A 25,318-nucleotide genomic window follows, 5' to 3' on the forward strand; every position below is an offset into this window, starting at 1 on the left:
ATTTATATGTTCCTGTTTGAATGATATTTTATTTTTATTGATCATGGATTTTATAAAAAATTTAATTACTTTAAATTTAGATGAATATTGTGTAATGAATCATGTTTTATTTATTTTTAAAAATATTAAAAGTATACAAACTGTTTATTGATCTTTTTAACCAATAATATTCTGTTATAACACAGTACCACAGAATTAAAACTAAACAAGAGACATAAAAAACTGCAGTAACTAGAAATATAGCGACGCAACGCAACACAACTGATTGTATGAATCATTTCACCAAGCTGTTCACACGCGTTACCCTGGTGCTATCCAAAAATCCTGGGGAGAACACTGTAAATGCAATGTGTAATTAAACTTCTGAGATCATTAATAGTAAAGGTTTATCATGGTGGGCGGAGTTTTGACCATATCAGTAGCAACTGACTTACAGCAAGGTCAATAATGATATAACATCTCCGGCCAGATCTGATTGTTGATGCATAGGGTGTGCATTTTCTTTATATATTTAGAATTGCTGAATTGGAATGCCTTCTTACTGGTCAAAACCTAATTGATTTATGATTAAAGGCCAATCCTGAAGTATTCCCATGATGTGTGAATTATATTGAAGTTAAAGGGGTACAAGTAGGAAAATCCTTATTTATTCAATTGTGACACATTCATTTTTGTCATGAAAATGTAGTTTTAAATGAAATTAGCTCCTAGATGGGTGCCTCTTTATGCTTGATTTTCACACATGTTGTTCCTTGACCAGTTATCTTCAAAAGGGTGTCTCAGATTTCCAAAAACATCAATAGAACAAATTTTATACCCAATTTAATTTAGTGATCTCTTATGAATTGAGGTTGCAAACTTCATTGAAGGTTTATGAGAGAATGAAATACAATAGGAAAAATCTGAGACACCCTTTTGGAGGTCAAACTGTGTTGCACAAGAATCTATAAAATATTTTGGGATGAACATGAATAACAAAGAAGCTAATTTCATTCAAGTGTGGAAATCACAATATAGCAACTAATTACATAATAATTAATTATGTAATAATCATGTCATAATGAAATAATCACCATTTGAAAGATTGATCTTTTTTCTTTCTTTTGGTACCTCATTTATAAAATTCAAAGCTGGATGAAAGAAATTACATCACTTTAAAGTTGTCTGATTGGGGGTGAAAAAATCTTTGTATTGTGCTACCTTAAAGAGTGAAATATAAGAAATGTCATATCATAACCTGTTTATTAATATACATACTTCAATAAGGACGGGAATGCAGCAAGTTTTCAATATGTTGAATAATTCAAACTTTAAAACTTTCACACAATTCTCCATTACAATTGAACAGAAGGACTTCATGTTTGGTCAGTAGTCTTACAGTGATGAGTGTAAACTTTCGTCCAATTTTGAAGGGAATTCAACAAAAAATTTGATAAAATGGCAACAAAAAATAATATGGGTTATTTTTACATGTCCCCTTCCCAAACAAAAGATCATCCATTTGAGATTTTTCTGATAATAAAACTCATCTATGATTTTGATGATTGGAGACTTTTGTCCAAATTTGAAGAGGATCAGGCAAAAAATTACTGTGCTAGCATGACACAACAGACTGATAACAGACAGACAGATGGAGAGGTTAAAAAACATTATACCCTCTGCAACTTCTCACTTAGAGTATAATTAATGTTTTATCTCAAAAATAATGATGAAACATTTCTTAAATCCATTTTCCTTACAAATTTTGTCTCGCCTTGACGGAATCAAAAAGCGAGACATAGGTATGCTGTTTCCGGCGGCGACAGCGATGGCGTCAACAATGTATTAGTTTGTGATTAGGTCTAGTTCATGGTGAACCACTAGTGGTAGGTCAATGATATTTGGTATGCAGTTGTATTAGCATTGGCACATCTTATTACCTTGGAGATTATTTGGCCCCGCCCCCTCAGTCAAGGTCTATTGACTTTGAAACTTTTCATAGTTTACATGTATTAGTTTGTGATTAGGTCAATTTATTGGGAACCACTAGTGGTAGGTCAGTGATATTTGGTATGCAGTTGTATAAGCATTGGCACATCTCATTACCATGGAGATTATTTGGCCCCGCCCCCTCAGTCAAGGTCTATTGACTTTGAAACTTTTCATAGTCAACATGTATTAGTTTGTGATTAGGTCAATTTATGGGGAACCACTAGTGGTAGGTCAATAATATTTGGTATGCAGTTGTATAAGCATTGGCATATCTAATTTCCATGGAGATTATTTGGCGCCGCCCCCTTAGTCATGGTCTATAGACTTTGAAAATTTTGCTAAGTTAACATGTATTAGTTTGTGATTAGGTCAGTTCAAGGGGAACCATTAGTGGTAGGCCAATGTTAATTGGTGTTCAGTTGTATAAACATTAGCACATCTCATTTCCATGGAGAATATTTGGCCCCGCCCCCTCAGTCATGGTCTATTTACTTTGAAACTTTTGCTTAGTTTACATGTATTAGTTTGTGATTAGATCAGTTTAAGATGAACTGCTAATGTTAAGTCAATAATATTTGGTATGCAAATTTATTGGCATTTGCAAGTATCGTTTCCATGGAGATTATATAGCCCCACCCCTGATCATGGTTCATTGACTTTTAAACTTTTACATAGTTTACAAGTTAATGTTTGTGTTTAGGTTTGTTTAAAGGGAACGACTTATAATAAGTCAATGGTATTTGGTATGCAGTTGTATTAGCATTGGCACATCTCATTCCATGGAGATTGTTTAGCCATGTACCTTCAGTCGTGGTTCATCGACTTTGAATATTTGCATAACTTACATGTTAAAGTATTGCTATTTTAATTTCAACATTTGCATTATCAAAATTACAAAAAGGCAAGACATATCTCTGTGATAACAGTTTATTTAACAAACAAACCATTTCAGGTTACTACAATATCGGTCTGTGTCTCAAGATGTGACTATTTATACTGAGTTGTTAACTACCATGTTTCTTCTTTTCTTTTCAGGTATTATGTTTACTTATGGTTGCCCACAACTTTTTTGAATTGTTAGTTGGTATAAAAGCATTACCTGTTGGTGCTAAGGTAAGGTCTATATTCTCATTTACTTATATAACAATGCATCATTCAATTATTATTGAATGCAAAAAATAGTATATGAGCTAAGCATTGCCAAAACGGTTAGGTCAGCAGTATTGGCCATTTCCAAAGAAAACTTACTCATTGATACTAGTATTGCTATATGGATCAACTTCTAAATAAATAGAAGTAATATCATTGTTTGAACTATCAACATAGTATGGCACTTAAAAACAATACTATCTATCACTTCTTTTATCTATATGAGCTTACTTCATTTGCGATCACAGTTCTTGCTGTGTAAGATAGTATTTATAAATGATGAGAAAATTGTGCTATTTTTATGCCTTGAGTTTGCCTCAACCAAATGTTATGAAACTTATACACAATGCTTATTACCACAAAACACAGATCAAGTATGAATGTTGGTGGCGTCACTTTAACCGTTCTAGAGTTATGCCCCTTTATAAATGGAAAAATTGCAAAATTTTTAGTTTCCGTTCTCTAACTTCAGTTTGCCTCCACCAAATATGAAACTTATACACAATGCTTATTACCACAAAAAACAGATCAAGTTTGAATTTTGGTGGCGTCACTTTTACTGTTCTAGAGTTATGCCCCTTTATAAATGGAAAAATTGCAAAATTTTTAGTTTCCGTTCTCTTACTTAAGTTTGCCTCAACCAAATGTTATGAAACTTATACACAACGCTTATTACCACAAAACACAGATCAAGTTTGAATTTTGGTGGCATCACTTTAACCGTTCTAGAGTTATGCCCCTTTATAAATGGAAAGATTGCAAAATTTTTAGTTGCTGTTCTCTAACTTAAGTTTGCCTCAACCAAATGTTATGAAACTTATACATGATGCTTAATACAGATTAAGTACGAAATTTGGTGGCGACACTTTTACCATTCTTGAGTTCTGTCCCTTTATAAACATAGAAATTGCTGAATTTTTCGTTTCCGTTCTCTAACTTTAGTTTGTCTCAACCAAATGTTATAAAACTTATACACAACCTTTCTAGAGTTATGCGTGTTTACAAATAGAAAAATTGCTGAATTTTTAGTTTCTGTTCTCTACTTAAGTTAGCCTCAACCAAATGTTATGAGACTTACACACAATGCTTATTACCACAAAACTCAGATCAAGTTCAAATTTGGGTAGCGTCACTTTGACCGTTCTTCAGTTATGTCCCTTTATAACTATATGATATGCAAGCGGGGGCATCATCTGTGTCCACATGTGGACACTAACCACATTTATTTAGTTTCATAAGTTTGATCTTACTGGATCATGAAAGGAAGTAGAAGGCTGACGTTAGATTCATCACATACCCTGATAAATAGAAGCAACTTTAATTATATGGACTAACTACATATCGAAAAATTAGATATAATTATATATAAGTATAAAGGTTTGTTCATGACATTGATGTAGTTTAAATTGTGATTTAAATGGTTAACATGATTTATATTTACAGGAAACAGTTGTATTGGGGATCTCCTCTCTGTCCACATTAGGGTCAGTTGGAGCTACCTTAGAAATTGTTTTAATTTTGTATCCTTTTTGTTGATATCATATGTAACTTTGGTTCTAAAATACAGCAGGATTGTCAAAGCTATATAGATACTGTTTGATATGGCCTGAAAAAAGCAACAAAAAAAAGATGAAAGGAAATTGAATTTTAAAGAAATAGTTAATAGGGTAAATGTATTTGAAAAAAGAAACTCTTACATATTGCAACCAGAAATTAATGTATTTGACAAATGTCAGATGTACCTTCAAAACGAATCTAAAAGGAAAATGATATTATTATTAAATAAGACATTATAGAAAATGAAAACAAGTCATGAAGATATGGATATTTTACATACGCAAAAAAAAAGTAACTGTATAAAGATGAGATGTGGAATGCTCCTGTGAAAATTTACAACTATCATTCAATTCACTGACTATGAAATTAAATCCTTAACTTTACAAAGGTATGTTATGTGTGCATCTGTGGTAGGATTTTATAGTTTGCCATTCTTCAAAAGATTACGTCCAGTCCCACATGATACGTCCATGGTCAAAATCATAGGAAACTGTGTGGTGTTACTCATACTCAGTTCAGCATTACCAATTCTCTCTAGAATGTTAGGTATGACTTTAAAAGAAAATTGCCATAACTTTAATGGATTGATTAATTGGTGTTTAACTCCACTTTCAGAACTATTGATTTATTTCGTGGCGGTACATTTTTATTGGTGGAGGAAGCCTGTGTGACTGGAGAGAACTTTGATTGAAAAATTATCTGTGTTTATGAATAATGAATAAAGTAAATTTGCAAAAAAAGCTTATTATAATCTCAAAATTTCAGGGTTATTTACTGATACTTTAAACATAGACAGACATTTTTGTACAGTTTTAATACACAATTTTTTTTTATAAATTTTAATTATTTAAAGGGGCTTCAGATACATATACATAATGAAACATAGTTCTCTTCTAGTATATAAATGGTCCAGTGTTATAATGATTTGGATTTTATTTTGTAGGTCTTACAAATTTTAATTTGATTGGTAACTTTGGTAGTATGGAGTGGCTTGGTAACTTGTATATCATTTTAGCCTGTGATGCTCTTTTTGCTGCACTTACAACTTTATGTTTGACTGACAAATTCACAGTAAAAGTGCGTACAGAAATTTATAACCGGTTTCTGATGTTATTCCAACGTGATAGTAGGAGAACATGGTCATTTAGTTCATACATCAATACAGGGATGAAAGACGAATAATTTGGATGCAGGTTGTTTATAGATTTTAAGTTTTATGTTGGTATGTTACATTTTTATAATTGAAAAAAGGCTGTTCTGGTTCCAATTAAAACAGATAACTTCAGAATGTGACAAGCAGTTCTATGTTGAAAAAATTGTTCATGTGGGTTGAAAGTATCAATGAATTTGAACATCTTAAAATTTTTTAAAAAGTACATTTTTGGGCATGCTATTTATTGTTGAGTTGTATCAATGGAGCTTGTCCAATTTGTCTTTTATACCTTCATGGTTTTTAACCTAATAGAACCGGGAGGTTGAATAATGTCACAAAATATTTGGCAAGATGTAAATTTTAAAGAATAATTTTATTTAAGTTGAAACCATATATTTTCTTTAAAAGGATTTCCTTACATTTCTGCAGTATCTGAATAACATAAAAATCTACAGCATATTTATTTTGTGTAGTAGGTAAGGTTTTAAATAAGTGAGTTAATTAAAAACAGTGTAATAATCAATTCTAAAATCTTTAAGATTCATTTCATTGTATTTGATAAAGCATTTCATTTCACAGACTTGCAATCATATTATGTGGAACCAATCATTTGCTGCACATTTTGACAATTCATAATTTACAAAATCCTACAAAATAACAGTTTAAAACTGTTGAAATATAGTGCTAATGTATTTAAAATGGTAGACATTTTAAGTTTTTGATGGTCAGTATTTTTATTTCAATAAATCCATTTAACTAAGTGTATTGTATTACATGTCTATGTGTTTTGTTTTAAAGAATGTAATGTTGGATGATTTTTTTTATTAAAATTTATTATCAAATTTATTAAAAAAGGTTTGAAGAAGAAGACAAAAAGGATAATTTATTGCTATTGTTTTAAAGCTGAAACCACCACACTGAAATTATTTGGGCCTAGAAAATGAAAATCTAAAAATAATTTTCAAATTATTTATTTGTGTAAAGCTGTTAACACGATAGGTTTCTTTGTTTCTATTCATGTAACATGTTATACATCAATTTGGTTGTTAGTAATGTATGAAATTATTTACTTAGGGAGATTATCTTAACATTCCATGTGTAATTTTAGTTTTGACTCTGTTTTTAATTTAGAATATTGATGGATGTACAGCGAACAATGTTTATATTGGTTAATTTTAATATATTGAATTTTTAAATTCATTAAAAAGAAGCCTATCTTTTTTAATTATATTTTTTTTTACTGAAAATTATGCTTTGGGACCAGGAAAGAAAACATATGCTTCATATTATATATTTTAATTACTTTTGACTGAACAGATATGTCACTAGTTCTATCTTTATTTTGCATTCGAAATCAGTTTAAACAAGTTCCCAAAAAAAAACCTTTACAGAAATTTAAAGGATTACCTTACTATTTATCAATATGTACATGTAAATTGTAAGCAGACTTTAGTATAAGTAACATTTTCCCTCTCTAAGGTGAGTTGTCAATCCTTGTGTTTTCATTGGTTGCTAGGTCCCTTAGTTTCTGTTATTCTGTACAATTATCTGTCATATTTGTCCAGGTACTGTAGAATATTTTTGAATGTTGTTTGTTCTGTCAGACAATCTTGATCTCTTTAGGGTTTCCTGTGACCGTGTCCATGGTGTAGATTTAGCTTGTAAAACAAGAAAGTTGTGTGAATTAGGAATGTTATAATTTTATTTTTATTAAAACCTATATTGCTTATATGATTTATGTGTGAATCAGGATTTTTATTTAAACATTAATGATACACAATGTTCATTCTTTTTTATGACAATGTTGACTTGCAAAGAATTCAAGCATTCCTTGAGAACCTTGATTAACATAGATAGTTTCGAAAAAGAAATAATTACCAAAGCAAGATGGCAATCTTAAATGTTTTACTTATGTATAATAGACTCTGAACCATCAAGTTTCTAATCTTTAAGAGAAATCATATTATATTTGTTTTAAATAATAAAGGATGCAAAATAATTAATTTATAATAGGAATTTAAATGTAGATTTTATTTTTGAGTTATACAGAAACTGGGAGTAGTGCTGAAAAGGTTTGATGCTTTCTTGCCTTGCTTAATTGATCACTTGTTTCAATGTTAATAATAGTTTGTTCTTATTTAATCAAAGATTGTTTCTGTACATTTGAAAATATGTTTGAACTGATAAACTGTCTTGATATATTTTGGACATATTGTGCCATTTGGCAAATATTTCTGTGACTTCAGTCTATCTTAGATACATAAAAGTTATATTCATTTTGTGTTTTAAAAATTTTTTTAAAAAACTTCTTCAGATTTTTTTTTTTTTTTTTTTTTTTCAACCCTGCAGAAGATGGTAAAATAAACAAACGCTTGAATTTCATTTGATACAATCCGCTCAGTTCCACTGTTTAAACCACTTGGTGTTGTGTAGATATCATCCATGTCAATCATTACAATACAATACAATTATTACTGCAGTGGGAGGGACTTCTCAAACATTTTCCCCAACTTCTTTACTTTTACACCTTTAAAAAAAATACACTGCAAAATCCAGGAAAATTTATTATTTTCCGAAACTCCGAATGAATTTAGATTTTATATATCTAGGTCAATCCGTGCCTTTAAAATTTTCCAGTTGAACAGGTTTGTATGTACTCAGACCAACTTTTTAGGTTTAAACACAACCATATTTGCCTAAAGGTTATGATGAATCTTAAAGGTATTTAGTTGTTTCCTTCATTGTGAAGTCAGGTTACCTGCAAACAAAGAAAAATTCTAGTCAGTTTGATGTAATTTGTATAACAAAGTTTAATCTCCCGTTTTTTTTTTTTTAACTGAAAACAAAAAAGAAGAATGGGTTTGTTTTATTATTATTAAAGGGCATTAAAAATAATTTACACAAAAAATAAAAAATATGATTTTTTTTGTTTCAAACATTGATAAAACCAGAATTTTTAAATAGTATGTCGCTTTTCAGTTTGGTTCAATTTTGTCAAAATAACCTCTGAAACATTACTGATGTAATATTGAATACAATCGAAATGCTGATACATTATAAGGAGTTCATCCATTGTTAATTGTTTCTTTTGGACTTTTTTTGTAATTTGGATATACGTTCAGTATGTTATAAATATAATCTTAGAAAATTGAGTGACATCGATGAACATGAATTGTACAGCTAATGCTCCTTTAAGGCATTGAAATGCTTAATTTTACTCAGCAACAAATTATTTTGAAATGAATCTCAAAAAAGTTTATGAAGAAATAAACAAAAGTTAATGAAGAAATGAAATATATATATATATGTAATGCTCACATGGTTCATGCTTTTGTTTTAAAAGTGAATAATTAGGAAAAAATAATTCAAGTTAATTAACGTAGTATTTTAAACTGATTAGAGCAATAATTTTTAAAATGTATTCTAGAATTAATTAGAAAATAATAGAAATTACTGACATTGCTAGTAGGTTCGGCATTTTAGCTCTAAAATAATATATAGCCAAAGTTAAGTTTATTGGTTAACAATAGTTATTGACAGATAGGTAGAACTACTACATGTATTTCAAATCAAATATGTTTTATTTGCTCAAAATATTTAACAAAACTTAGTTTTAGCAAGTTGTTGATATAATTGATAATTTCTTATTTTTGTAAACATACACTTTCAGATTATGGGACCATATATTTATTGTTGTTAAAAAAGTTTAATATAAGATTGAACATAAAATCAGAGAAAGTCATATGATAGGCCAGTGTCTTTAAGAAATAAATTCAGGTTCCTGTAAAAGTTCATTTCTAAAAATGACTTCTAAAGTTTGTAACCCTATGCTTCATACAATTATGTTTTTGTTCCACTCATAAATTTCTAAAGATATATAAATAGTTGACCATTATTTATAAAATGTTTAACAAAATGAATTATGACAAGTATTAAAGAACTGACAATGTATTTTCTAGAGATAAATATTTTAATGATTAATATGAATAAATGGAGAGGTGGGGTATTCAGCAATGAGACAGCAACTCAACAACAGAAAAACCACAAGGAATGAAATTGTATTGATGCTTTCTGATATATATTGTCCTTATTGACATCAACACTGTGAAGGGATGAACCTTTTGAACTAACTAGTATATGTTTTTAGTTTTCTGTATAGTTGGCATATATTTCCTATGATGATATTCAGAGAAATTACTGTAAATTTTTAAAAATTTTATTAGGGCACATTTAAAACATTGTCAATACCTTACAAGTCAAATGCATATAACAGATTCTATTGGACTATGATAATTACTGTATACAAACTCATTTTTTCAACCAATTTATTTTTGCAACTTTTTCGAGTAGAAAAGTAATGGAAATATAAATCATTGCTAATTTGTCAAACTACATCTTCTCTTTAATATATGAAAACATCAGCAAAGTTAGAACAATTCAAAACTAAATTGTTGTGGAAAAAGGCTAAAACAAAAAATAACGGCTAAGATAATGTTGGTTTATTGTGCCCAAAGTTTGCTGAAGAAACCTGATGTTTACCAGTGTCTTGATTTTTATATATACATCCTTGTGCTTACAGCAATCAAATTGTCAATTATGGTTTAGATTTCTGAATTAACCAAATGTTTTCAATATCAGTTTTTTATTGCATGAAGTAAAACTCTAAAATGATTGTATATTTTTGTGCACATTTTTTGTACTTACCTGAATTTAATCCGTCTAATTATAAAATGCAACAAACATTTTGCCAAAACAATGCAAAGCCATTATAACATTGTAAGTACCATGAAAAAGCCTTTTTATTTATCATTTTTATATGCTTTTAAACTATTTAACTTAATTACAGGTTATGACAATACCTTCATTTTAAAGGGTAATAATTGATATATATCCAAATGTCAAAATCTATTGTTTGAAAATTGAGAGATATTTGTAAGAATTTTCACAGAATGAAAAGTACATTTTTGTTGAGCCTGCAACATTTATATCAAGATAGCGAGACATAGCGATCCTAGATTCCGTTGTCAGCGTTATTATATAAATAACACGTAGCTGAGAGGGTGATAGAGCAGATTGTTACCCCGAGAAAACATTGTCAACTGAGGCGAAGCCAAGGTTGACAATGTCTTTTCGAGGGGTAGCAATCTGCTCTATCACCCTCTCAGATATGTGTTATTTAATTTATTATACTGGATGTTCTGTTATTACTGTCTATTAAATTTCAAATTCAAAGTAATAAACTATGACGTCTTGTACATAACAACCATCCGTATTTAATAAAGCTCACACTTGTTCAAGCGTCTTCGTGAAGGGTAATAGAGTATTTGCCATAGGATAGAGTCGTATTTAATAAAGCGCACACTTGATCAAGCGTCTCTGTGAAAGGTAATAGAGTATTTACCATAGGATAGAGTAAATTGTCTCCCTCGTATTAACCAACCAAAATCTGGCATTTTGACATGAAGTATAATAAAAACATTTAGGTTCATTCTGTGGTTTAAGTTTTAGACATCAACAACTTTGTGAAACCTTTATGGAATTTTATGAAATTTACTGCAGTTCCAAAAACAGAAAAAATGTCTTCAATAATTATACAACCACAATTAGCCTTCATAAGAACAGGCAAGGGTATAACAGAAGGAATTTGTTTCAGTTGTTAAATATTTTTAGAACAAATGTTTATATTTTTTACTGTTTGTGTTTTACACAGGACAGTTTTTTGTCAGTCTTTAAAGTACCCTGTAAATAAATAAGTGCATTAAACACTTTCCTCACCATATGTCCCTTGTATGTGAACAAAGATATACATGTATCACATTATTATCACAACCAATGTCATTAATAAATGCTCATTTACTTTATTTATTTGTGCAATTAGTATATAAAGTTATTATTTTACTAAATGTATTTGTATTGTTTAATTGTTATTTAGCAGTATAGAATTAAAAAATATCTATAAAAATTAATAAAAAATATAGTAAAATTATGGTTGTGCTTGTCATTCTTTAACCTCAAGTAAAATGTGTACGATTCATTCTATGGACCTACGTTGTGTGTGTCTTTTTTTATGCCTGTGCCACTTAGTCTAGACATATAGTGTTACTCATTTCTGTCAGTCAGTCAATGAGTCATATTTTTTGTCATCTGGAATGGTGCAGTTGTCCACATTTTTAGCTCACCTGGGCCAAAGTAGCTTACAAGACCGAACAGACGGACGCCTGGTATTTCTATTTCCCCCGCAACATGTTGCGTGGGGGACAAAATATTCTTTGCTCTGAAACCACTGCTTCTTATCCCTTCATATCATTCAACATGGCCACCATACATAATAGTGAAATGAAAGTAATCAACTAATATCATAAAAACTATATGTATCTACTTTCCATTTACACGAAAACTGCCAAGTGACTTAATTTAGTAGTTATTTCCTTTCGACGAATCCTTTGTATGATGATTATTTTAAAAACCAAAATAGATAGACGGAAACTGTTAACACCATAAAAGATCAGCTATGCTACTAAAATGTTGATATGACTGAAACTATGAATGGATTCCTTTATATTGGAGATGTTGCCACAAAATATTTTTGATGACGTTTTCTTTTTGTCTATTTTCTTGAAAAGTAAAATATAAATATGTAATTGTATACGGCAGAAATTATCAACATTCAAAGATCTAAATATTACATCAAATGACAGAAATCACCAAATGACTCCTAACTGGAGTTATTACTTACTGAGGTGAGAGTTTTTTGGCTCCGTGCTGAAGGCTACACTGTGAGCTGTTCCTTTGCTTTTTGTGTGATTTTGCTGTGCATGTACAGATTTAGTGTCTTGGATGGATACCCCATAGTGAACCTTTGTTTCTCTATTATTGACCACAAATGATAGTTTCTCCCTAAATCCCCCTCTGAGGTCTGTTAAAGGTTTCGGAGATCACAATGACCACAGTTAAGGGAGAGTTTAAATAAGGTTGTATCTTAGTTAGTGCTCTGTATTACTACCAAAATTAAATATAAATTATGATTCAATCATGGTAGAAATATTTATTTCACAAGTTACATTTGAAAATAAAAATAAAAATAGTTGTATTAAAAAAATTCTGCTAGAGGTCATCTGCAGATTAACATTCTTTCACTCTGACAGGTTTAATATTAAAGGGAAAATTCGCGATTTTTTACTTATCATCTTATTATGTTCATAATACCATTAAAAACATATCCACCAAGTTTTATCTGGATATGAAAACTAGTAAAGAAGAAAATTGGGAATTATTAATTCTATTTATTCAAACTTCCTGACTTATGTGACGTAGTTTAAGTCTTTTTGCATGCCGGGAGTGGATTAATCTCATTTAAAGTCTTGTTCGTTAATCATCTAATAACGCGATTTAAAGCGCATCAACGACTTTTGGTGTAGCTATTAACCAACTAACATTTCAGAAAGAAAAGTGATCAGCCGTGCATTTTTTTAAATTAAAATTTACGATTTATATTTTAAGGATTTCTGATATGATTATAGTAATAAAAGTAAATCATACAATAGAATTTTTTTATGATTTTTTTTTCGACGGATATTTCTAACAACATATATAACTGATAGTATAATAGAAATTCACGTTTGTATTCTCCCCTATTACTTCAGTCGAGGATTTGTCTTACTATACAAATCATTGCTTCAGTCTAGTACTGTGTAAATACAATGCATGTGTATTATTCCGACACCACCTGGTAAAGGCGTGGTTAAATTCACGGTAATTAAAAGATTAGCATTATGTAATTTTAATCCTTTGATCTTCACTATAGTGGTGTTTGTCCTCAAGGGTTCACCGTTGCAGGTATGAGACAGATTTTTTTTAATTATTAAGGGAGGAATATGGTGGCAAAATACCTTAATTATATATATATTTTTTTAACATTTTGCATTTGCTCAGTTTTTAAATAAATAGGTGAGTATTTTGTTGTAACATCGAAATTCTGAATCACTTTTAATAAAATAATTATATAAACATTATAAATGGCCCATGAAAACGAGCGTATAAATCAAAACAGTACTATTTTAAATTATCATCGGTAACCTTGAATATTTAAATGTGCAGAGAAAATTATCAGTTACAAGAATATAGTTTTGTCGTCCAAAGCGATCTTCATTTACCTATGATCAGGAATGCCCTTATTAAAATATTATAAATCTCACAACGTATTTATATAATTCTTAAGCTATTTGACCAACGATGTTTAAAAAAATTAACAGAATCAATCTAACGTCAACTTTCCTTTTTTTAAATGGAGACAGAACGTCGAAATCAATTTTCAATGTGCTTGATATCTTGTACCTTTGTAAGACTTATCATTCATTCATAACCCCACTCTAAACCAGAGACATATATACGTCTGTTTAAACTGACAAAAAAACTCCTAAAGCGGACAAGCAGTATATTCTGTAAATTTCTGAGATTTAATACAAAGAAATAAAAAAAAATCCCGAAATGAATTTGATCCTGGAAAATATTCACATCCTCATTCGGTCTGAAAAAAAGATACGAATTTGGTATACAGAACATGCAGAAATGTGAATGTTATAAAACCTAATTGTTATATCAGAAACCATTATAAATATGAACATGTATACGTAAGACCTCATGGGACGTCACCTAACCACATTCAGGTAATATACAAGTAGCTCTGTTATACCCGGAAATGTTTATTTATATAGTTGCTTGTCGTTAAATAGAGATCTAGTGTATACATGTCTCTGCGTTAACTTATAAAAATAACAGGAAATAATAACCTTGAAATAGATTTATGATGAATACTTTGCAAACTGCGACACCCCTTTTTATCACAGCGTACATGCATGCATTTAAATGACTGTCCGTTATGCGATTTAGAATGACAATCGTACGTACAATCCTATAGTTCATGCATGGTGAGTCCTTTTCTATCAGATATGCGACTTTTCGTATTTATATTTTCTCTTATATTACCGGTACTGTCATTTAATATCTAATGCATAAGTGCAATATTAAGAGTGGTTAAATCCCCTACAAGCTAACTAAATAAATAAATCAACCCTCTAGCTGACCAGACGTTAATACAACTACCATCAGTCTATCCGGAGTGAAGTTTCTTTATTTCTTCAAATAGGCTTTTGGGTATCATTAGTGCACGTCCAGTGGCATATATATATAACATGCATGTCGGACTAGGAAAATGTGATGATGACGAATTTCTTAAACTGTTCGAAATAATCTTATTGAAATATAAATCTGTGATTTTACTATGTCTATAGCTTCGATGAACCAAAGCAAGTTAGATATCGACCTGTATTTAAATCAGATTGGTTCTGGATGTTTCTCTCGTATATTCAATATACTTGTATGATATTAGTTCTATATTGCGACTATCCATAGTTCCGTATTAAACCTTCCATCTAGGCGTATAAACCAATGATCGATAAGTGCCGCACATTTTGTTAAATCAATATTTGTATGTTTGAAAATGTCCATAATTATTGACAACGAGTATATACTTACATTTTCCCCAATTTACACTTGGAAAATGTGCCCGTAAATAGATTTTTATTTCATCAAATCTTTTTTTTTTTAATTATTTAAATTTTCATAAATATCATTCTTTACACCAAAAATGTTATTTATAAACAAGCGTATGAGTTTAGCAATGACTAGTAGTATATCACTATCGGATACGCTATACAAAGTTGTATATTACACCTGATAGATTCAAAATGGAAGTTACATGTTATCGGCCGTGTACACTGATCAATACCCCCAGAAAAGAAGTTATGCACGAACTTGTTTTATGTAATTGTGTAATAACAGTTTTAAAGCCCGACAGGAAATCGCTTGAATACCTGTACGTGTCACCTCACAATACCTCTGGGAACAATCCCTTTAGCCATTCTGGTGATCAGATAAGGGAAGGTCCGAATTTATTTTAAAAAGTTTATTACATAAAACAATTATGAACAAACTAGATTTTCAAAAACAATTTAACACGGAACACTTATTTATAACTTTGACTTTTTAACTTATTTCAATTTCTTGTTTTAAATACTTCGTAAACAAAACAGTTTCAAAACGACAGACCATACTATTAGTACTAGTTATTTAAAAAATAATATATATAAAATTACATTTTCCGTATCAAGTTAGTTAGGAAAGGTTGCACAACCATGTCTTTCATAATCTTTTTTGTGACCCGGGAAACTGTTTATGCTTTCCTTGTCGGATAAAACAACCGTACGCTTGACAAGATATCGACACTCAATTACGGCTACGTTAGGTTACTGTTTGTTTTGGTCCTTTGTGGTTTATAGATATATCGTGGTCAATATTCGGGGAGGATGTCAAAATGGCCGCATGCGGAGAATTGATACTCTAAATTTAAAATCGATGGTGATCTCTTAACTTGTAGAATAAAACTTTAATATCTATGAATTTGTGCTTTTATATACATAATGAACAGAATATGAATTTTTCATTTTTTTGCGAAGTTTCCCTTTAATACAAAAATCCTAATTACTAAATTATATTATAAAGTTAATTTAGACAGTAAGGAACCTTTTTAAATCTCTGTTCAAATGAGACCAGAGTCTAAGGTCATAAAACTTTACTCAGTACTTCATGTACTTGGAGTACAAAATTTGTGCTCAGAACACCAAACTTAGTATTTTGATTGGTTGAGTTCTGAGTCTGGTTACCATACTCATACTCCAAATTTTTATGACCAAAAGGTCTTGACTATATGTTATGAGCTATGACACTGGCAACATAGCAATAAAATAAAAACTATCAAACTAAAATCCAATGTAAACATGAGATGGAAGAGTAAGCATTGACTGCTTTAATAAGACACCTGTAAAGGTTATTCCAAACCTTGTTAACTTCATTGTCATATAATTTGTTTATTTTTGGCCATGTTGCACTAAGTGCAAAACTGGCATATAGTATGATGATATGTCAAGCAGGCAGAAAGAATTTTCAAACTAATGAAGTTGTGCACCTGCTATTATAGAATAGTTTAAAGAATTGTCCCCCAAAAATTACAAAAGACTGTACTTAATTTGTTGTGGGACTTTTGTCCTAACTGTTAGTATAATAGTCCCAGAATTGAATAATCATCTTCTACCGTTTTCAATCTAGATCTTTAAAAATCAACAGAAAATTGCACACATATTGATGATGGCAACTGCTTCTGCTATTATGAAATTGTTTGATTGTGTAATCAATAAAAGATAAGAAGATCGTGTATGATTGCCAATGAGACAACTATCCACCCGAATCCAAATGACATAGATGTAAACAACTATTGGTTGCCTAAAACAATTCAATTGAAAAAAAAACAACTGACTGATTTATGTACAAAACAACAAGTTAGAGACAAATGTGATATACAGTAACAAACGTAAACCACTTAATTACAGTCTTCTGACTTGGGACAGGCATATACGGATTGTGGTGGGGTTAAACATGTTTGCAGGTTTCTAACCTAGGATAGTGGTGTAACAGCACAACATAAGAACAAACTAAAACTAGAGTGCCCCTGCTGATATGTCTCGCCTGCTTTACTTACTATTGAATTGTTAAAAGTCTATGAAGGTTTTACTACAAGTATCACATAAACTTTACATTATCAACGATTCATGAAAATGAGGTCATGGTCATATGAACAATGCCAGACAGACATGTTCACCTTACAATCATTCCATACACCAAATATAGTGGTCTTGTCGTTTATAGTACATGAGAAACAAATCAAACCACAATTTCCTAACATTTACCAATGAAACATGAAAATGAGGTCAAGGTCAGCTGAAACCTGGCAGTCTGAAATGTACATATTTAAATCATTCCATACACCAAATTTAGTAAGTTGACCTATTGCTTATATCCGATTAACTGACAAAACCATGAAAACTCATCATTGACCAAAGAGCCCTGAAAATGAGGTCAAGGTCATATGAACCCTACCAGAAATACATGTACATCTTACAATCATTCCATACACCAAATATAATTGACCCATTGTTTATAGTATCTGATAAACTGACAAACCACGAAAACTTTAATATTGACCAATGAACCATGAAAATGAGGTCAAGTTCATATGAACCCTACCAGACAGACATGTACACCTTTCAATCATTGCATTCACTAAATATAATTGACCTATTGTTTGTAGTATCTGATAAACTGACAAAACCATGAAACTTAACATTGACCAATGAACTATGAAAACGAGGTCAAGGTCATATGAAACGTCCCAGACAGACATGTACACCTTTCAATCATTCCATACACCAAATATAGTTGACCTATTGTTTATAGTATCTGAGAAACGGATTTGACCACGTAAACTTAATCTTGATCAATGATCCATGAAATGAGATCGAGATCAGGTTAACTCTGTCTGACAGACATGTAGACCTTGCAAGGAACCCATATACCAAATATAGTTATCCTATAACTCATAATAAGTGAGTATTTCACATAACAAAAAAAAGTGTACAGTTAATTACACATATATTGAAATGTTTAAGTTTCCTGATAGAAATGGAATTCCCATACCATTATACAGAATAGAAATATGGTAATAATATTATTACCATTTCAGAATGGTCAATGTACTCAGTGTTTCCATTCCAGAAATGTCGATGTATTGTTACCATTCCAAAAATTATCAAAAATGTCGATGTATTGTTACCATTCCAGAATGGTCGATGTATTTTTACCATTCCAGAGTTGTCAATGATTTGCAGCTACCATTCTAGATTGGTCGATGTGCTGTTACCATTCCAGAATGGTCGATGTACTGTTATCATTAACAATACAAAATAGTCCATGTGCTGTTACCATTCAAGAATAGTCGATGTTTTGTTACCATTCCACAATGGTCAATGTACTGCAGCTACCATTCCAATATGCTGTTACCAGTGCAGAGTTACCATTCCAGAACAGTCAATGTACTATTGCCATTCCAGAATAGTCAATGTGCTGTTACCATTCCAGAATAGTCAATGTGCTGTTACCAGAGCAGAATGGTCGATGTACTGTTACCATTCCAGAATAGTCGATGTTTTGTTACCATTTCACAATGGTCAATGTACTGCAGCTACCATTCCAACTTGTGTGAAAAGCAAAATGGAAATAGTATTTGCTCAAAGTACCTTGAAATTGGACATTACACAAAAGTTGTGTTTATTTTTAACATTTAATTTAAAATCTGCCTTCATTCTAGAATTTTTGATAAACTCTTAATTTTGATACTGAATTCTTTGTCTTTGAAAGAATTGATTTAGTTATAATAGATAAATGCATCATTGTTATTTCCCAGTTCAACAAGTCAAAGCTGTATGCAAACTTTTTTAAATATACATTAATGACTTACCTGACTATATACATCACAGTCAAATCAGGCTCTTTGCTGACGACAGTATCATTTACCGACAGATAAAATCAACATCAGATTGCCTTCAACTCCGACATAGAAGGGTCAATCAAATGGGAACAAGACTGGCTAATGCAGTTCCATCCTAACAAATGCAACATACTCCGAGTGACCACAAAAAAAACACCTTTTCATTTTTATTATAATATGCACGGTCACATTCTTGATTCAGTTGAAAAGGCAAAATACCTCCGAGTAACAATATCATCAAGTTTGAAGTGGAACAAACACATTCAGAACATGACATCTAAAGCAAACAAGACCCTTGCATTCATCAGAAGAAATCTCAAAATAAACTCAGTGACCATTAAAGACCGAGCATACAAATTAACCCTTATCAGGCCAAAACTAGGATACTGCTGCACCGTATAGGCCCTTACATAACAGAGAACATTAACTTCATAGAAAAAGTCCAAAGACGTGCATCAAGATACGTATGTTCTAAATACCAATATACTGAAAGTGTTACAAACATGCTAAACACACTTCACTGGCCATCATTACAAGAAAAAAGACTTAAAAGCCGCGATTATAATCACCATAGAATCACCAACAACAAAATTGCCATACTATTTACTGAAAAGCAAAGTAAACACCAGGTCTAACCACGAATAAACAAACAGACAAATTCGATACAGCAAAGACAGTTAGAAATTTCTTTTTTCTGCCAGACTATAAAAGATTGGAACAAATTACCCGAACCAATAGCATGCATCACCACTACTGAGTGCTTCAAGGAGAAACCCACCAGAGAAATTCTCCTTGACATTTACCAATACCTACATGCATAATCTACTATATCTTGTTTTTATCTTTTACCAAAAAATCAAAATTGAAAAATAGTACTTACAAATATAAAAATTGAAAAATTAATATGAAATTAGAAAAATAAATTTGTAATTATTAATAATACTGAACATTAAACCAGACATGCGTTAGAAAGTAATCATCAACCAGTTGATGTTTTTCTGTATATAAAAAGGAAGAAGAAAATCTGTGACATCACCCATTTATGTGGATCGAAATGGGGGTACCTACATGACGAATAACGGTAAAAAAATCTTGCCAAATGACGTTAACGGTAATTTTCGGTGCCGATGACGATATATTGAACTGCGGCCAAGCTTAGCGAAAGGTCGTGCAACATAATCAGTCAAACAAACTTCATTAGATTAACTCGTTAAGGAACGATCGTTTTCATTGGTCAATTCAAACCTTCGACCTCACACCTGCGAAAATAGAACACGCGTACTACACTGCAAATATAACGGACGCCTGACGCGTCCGGACGCGTTCAAAACTTGTACACCGAATGTTCCATATTTCAACGTCATATGTACATGCTTAGAGACGTGTTCAAAATTGTAACGTTTGTGTTCAAAATATTAACACCTAAGTTCAGACGCAGTGAACATCGGTGTTCAAGTTCTGTTCTAAAATGAAGATAGTCGATTTTCTATCCTTCCAATTGTTAAATTAAAAAAGAAACTCTTTAAAAAATATGAATGTATACGCAGGATGTTGATCTCGGGAGTTTTTTGGTTAATATTTTAGTAATTGTGAAATATAAAACTTCCAAGCTGGCATATATGTATAGTATAGAAATGTATTACAAGTTTTACTTATAAGTGACATAATTAAGCATATCAATGAGGCCTGTTATGATAATATCGCAATAAAAATATGTCGATGTTTATCTTATTTCATGATCCGTTCTTTTTTTTAACAATACATGTTCAATCAGTGTTCAAATCGCTCGAAATTTTGAACACCTCGTGTTAAAAAAAATATACCAGCTAGGATACCCAATACCGGAAACAGATATCGGCTGGCGATTTAGCCGGGCGGTTAAACAAAGAATGGATACACACAACGAAGAGAACCGGAGAAGGGACTTCTATCCCACATGAAAACAAAAGAAGTGAGTAACTTGAAATAATCTCCATATATAGTTCGATGGCTTCCTTGTTATTATTGCCGTAGAATTTGTACTCTATTATATATGAACATTAAAGCATAAAAAGCATTGCTGAATTTGATGCTACCGTGATATGAAAAACTCTCTTCTATTAAATAATTTTAAAACTTATTTTGCAGGATATACAGGCTCATAGACATTCCTTGTTGTGGAGGATTTTGACATTGGAAGTTGATAACAACACATAAAATGCCACCCAGTTGATAGATGCACTGAAAAGTGGAGCGTACATTGTATGTGATGACACCAGTGTCATGGGAGTAGCTATCAAGAACTGTTGGAATTTGTAAATTTTTAAACTTTCGTTGTGACAAATAATTATATTATAAACTGTCTATGTATCACATTGACATGCTTTTTTTTGTTAGGATACAGAGGACATAGTTACTATCTAGTCATGTAGGGGAAAATCATTATTTGTGATATATTTAAGTCAGTTTAAAAAAAAATATATATATATGTGATTTCACAGACTGTTACTTGTGATATCATAAGGTATCCGATGTACTTTTCTTTTATATATGCACATTCCAACATGCCTTCACTGAATTCATGCATTTGAATTTCGTGGTGACCATGATAGTACATTGCATAGTACATCTATATTCACGTGCACACATGATACGATCTTTCGGGGACAATTTGCTCGTTTATGACACGTCATTTCTGAATGACCAAACGCTTAGCTACTTTATTTTTGTTTTATAGCATGAAAACAATAAAAGAGGAATGTGCAACCCATCATAAATTTGAAATGGATCAGTATTATGAGATCCTTATTATAAGTAACTACGACATTGTCAGGATAATAACCTAGCGTCAATATGAAATAAATTAAAGTGGTTCATACATTCATCCGTATAAAAGCGGCACATGTATTTTATTTTATCCTTATATTTTTCATAGTGCGGTACAAGTGCTGCATGCATAAAGAATATTACTTAACACAAATTATAAGTATAATATTTCGACCCCACTATTACAAAATACTTATTTAATTATTTCGACCAAAAAATCATTGTTTTTTACGTTCGTAGTAACGTAGTACATTCCATTGTCGGTCACCTGTGTCAATTCACGTGCACACTACAATTGTTGTTGTATTTAAATCTTTCGGCAAATGAAATGAGACGTTACAAGTTGTTTGTTTGTGATACGCCAGAATGTTATCAATGAATTATCAATCGCTAAACTTGACTGCATTTCAGTGTAAAATGTACATTTTCTTTATGACGATAAAAAAAATCCACTGATTTTGACGAATCACTTTCCAAAAATAACGCCGGTAACGGATAATTATTTGAGACCTCTGCATACGAATGACGATAAGGATAGTTTGACGAATCACGGTAATAATTAATTTTTACCAATCAGTTTGACGCTTACGGTAGCAAAAAATTACCGTTTGACGCCTGACGGTAAAGGGCATTCCTACCCTAATTTATAATAGGCCTACTGAACATTTTGTATCTTAACGCTGTCTGGGTGATATAACATATCCAGAAATCAACGCCACTTTGCTTATTTGAATATTATACTAAAGAAATCGGATACGGGTCACGGAAATTATATTGAAATGATGGGGAATTTTGAAAAAAATGTCTGTTTTAACTTTGATTTAAGTGATAGACAGGTTGCCGGGGAAGAAAATAAATATACACAACAATATATATACACCATTTAAACGAAATATAACGACTGTCGTTGCAAAAATCAAGGTTCCTGAGCTATTTTAAAAATCGAAGCGAGAGGCTTTTAACATTGCAGTATAAAATACAGGCTAAAATGGCTGAAACGTCAAATTTGCAAACTTCGTGTTGAAAATTGGCTAACATGGTCATTAGAAATACAGGTTGCCGGGGTGAAAATTGAAACTTGAATGTCCAAAGAATAAGCAAGTCCAAACCTTGTATGTGTAGTCGTTGAACTCTAGGTTCCCACGTAAAGTTAAAATACCTCTATTTCAAGAAGAATAAACTCACGAAAACACGAAAAATTCACTAAATTCGCGTTCATTGTTTTGATTTTGACCGCCTGACAACTTTACGGAAATATCAGAGTGATTATAAACAAGGACTCTGTGACGGGCAACTTATAATATCCGTGTTTTAAAGATTTTAATGATATCAAGCCAGTCCACTTCAAACTATTATCACGTGGTACAATTCTCATTTACATATTATGAATATTAATTAGCAAAAGTACTACTAATTTCTGGCTATGATATATTTTCAGCTTCAACTTTTCCCTAAAAAAGGGGGGGGGGGGGGTTTAATAGAAACTAATCAGAAAAGGAAATTCTTTAAAATTTCCATCTTTATACAAGATGAAATTATAACTGTACAAGTACGACTGAGACTACTATAACACATGTGTTATAGTAGTCTATGATAATAATTCATTTCTACACGCTTTTATGAAAGCAAATATTTCTTTTTTACAGTTATTCCCCTTTAAGTTTTTATTTCCCGCCATACTCTGCGATCTACGGGAACCACGTGAATTCCAAAATGGCGGACAATGATGAACAAGAACCTACTCCAGCTCAAGATATTGTTGTTACTAAATATAAAATGACCGGAGATATGGTCAATGGTAAATTAATAATATGAAACATAATACATGAAGCGAATTAAAACAAATTTTTATTAAAATCGTCATATAAGCCTCGTAATTTTAGACTGTATGGCGCAGACAAAAACGTGGTTGACCATGATGTATTGCACAACATCCAAACACCTTTAAGGTTCATCATAAGGTATTTGACAAAAATATGGTCGTTTTGAAACCTCAAAATTTACTCTCAGTACAGGCAAACCTGGGCACTTGGAAAAGTTTTAAGACGTGACCGGACCCACATGGCCATAAGGGGACGACTATAATTTAGAGTTTGTTTTTTTGGGGGGGTAACACGAATGACCAAATAACACCGTTATTATCCGAAAAACATCTGTAATGGCCGAATAACACTTGAAATTTTAATATTAGCACATATTGGTGACTTTTAAACATTGATTATTCAATAATATTATATTATAAGTGTATTTTATAACTTAAAAATGAATTACAGAATTCAGAAAGCAGGTAAGTTCATATAGATCATTATTCGGATAATAACGGTGCTATTTGGTCATTCGAGGTACTGTTTTTTTTGGGGGGGGGTTGTGATTGTGAATGTCCTCACCTGGAAACACAGTAAATAAATAATCTTGTCCAAGACGGGATGAATAAAATCCTCCTGGCCCCCATAACATCAAATAGATGTCCTCTGTGCGTTTGTTCGCTTCAATTGAATTGTTCAACATTGTTTTTTAGATATGAACTTCATATAGTCCGATAGTTCATATTAAACTATAATTTTTTAAAAAAATATTGTGGGATCATTTCTGGTTGGATTTAAATAAATTGGTACCAAAAGATATTAATTTGTCACTTGTTTCTTTGTTTACATGGTTACATTTTTGTTGTGAAGCATTGTCATTTTCTTACAAGTGTAGGTGGTTAAGTGTTATTTTTGTCATGTGCAATGTGTTTGCAATTTAATTTCATGTATTTTTGTGCCTAACGGTCATTATTCAGTGTCTTTCATGCAAATTGATGAAAAGCAACATGTAACAGGTTTGAGATTATTTCCCAAATGGGTTATTGCTTACATCCACTTCGTTTGAACTTTGTTGGATAGTTGTCTCATTGGCAATCATACCACATCTCCTTATTTTTATATAAATTATAGCCTGCATGGGATGTAATACTGCAAATGAATATAATTTTACTGTGCAAATTTTTTTTTAATTTTGATATATAGGGAAAATATTCCAAAGTGCAAATGATTACATATAAGGCAACAGGGAATACTGGATTGTTTATGAGCTTGATCCTTTGGAAGAAGCTGATTTTCAGAGGGATCAATCTAGCAACTTATTCATTAATCCGAAAATTCGCTAACTCTGACCTAAACAAATGCACTTTTCGATATTTTTGCTAAATTCAAAAGTTGATTTTTTTCAGGGAAGAAATGGCCATTTTATTTCCTGTTTATTCC

The 25,318-nt window shown here is 31.3% G+C and overlaps 2 protein-coding genes across 2 annotated transcripts in view; both read left to right on the forward strand.

Moving 5' to 3' along the window:
- LOC127728206 (limb region 1 protein homolog) overlaps positions 1-11,816 on the forward strand; it is a 32,044-nt gene extending 20,228 nt beyond the window's left edge. Inside the window, exons 12-15 of the mRNA XM_052235433.1 lie at positions 3,007-3,084; positions 4,564-4,640; positions 5,066-5,223; positions 5,621-11,816. Of these exons, the coding sequence (XP_052091393.1) occupies positions 3,007-3,084; positions 4,564-4,640; positions 5,066-5,223; positions 5,621-5,859 (552 nt within the window). The 3' untranslated portion in view covers positions 5,860-11,816. The remainder of the gene's footprint in view (positions 1-3,006; positions 3,085-4,563; positions 4,641-5,065; positions 5,224-5,620) is intronic.
- An 11,918-nt stretch (positions 11,817-23,734) lies between these two features.
- Positions 23,735-25,318, forward strand: part of LOC127728209 (proliferation-associated protein 2G4-like) — a 77,558-nt gene continuing 75,974 nt past the window's right edge. Inside the window, exon 1 of the mRNA XM_052235440.1 lies at positions 23,735-23,871. Coding sequence (XP_052091400.1) covers positions 23,787-23,871 — 85 coding nt within the window. The 5' untranslated portion in view covers positions 23,735-23,786. The remainder of the gene's footprint in view (positions 23,872-25,318) is intronic.

The sequence above is a fragment of the Mytilus californianus genome, unplaced genomic scaffold, assembly GCF_021869535.1.
Source record: "Mytilus californianus isolate M0D057914Y unplaced genomic scaffold, xbMytCali1.0.p SCAF_2, whole genome shotgun sequence".
Classification (NCBI taxonomy): domain Eukaryota; kingdom Metazoa; phylum Mollusca; class Bivalvia; order Mytilida; family Mytilidae; genus Mytilus; species Mytilus californianus.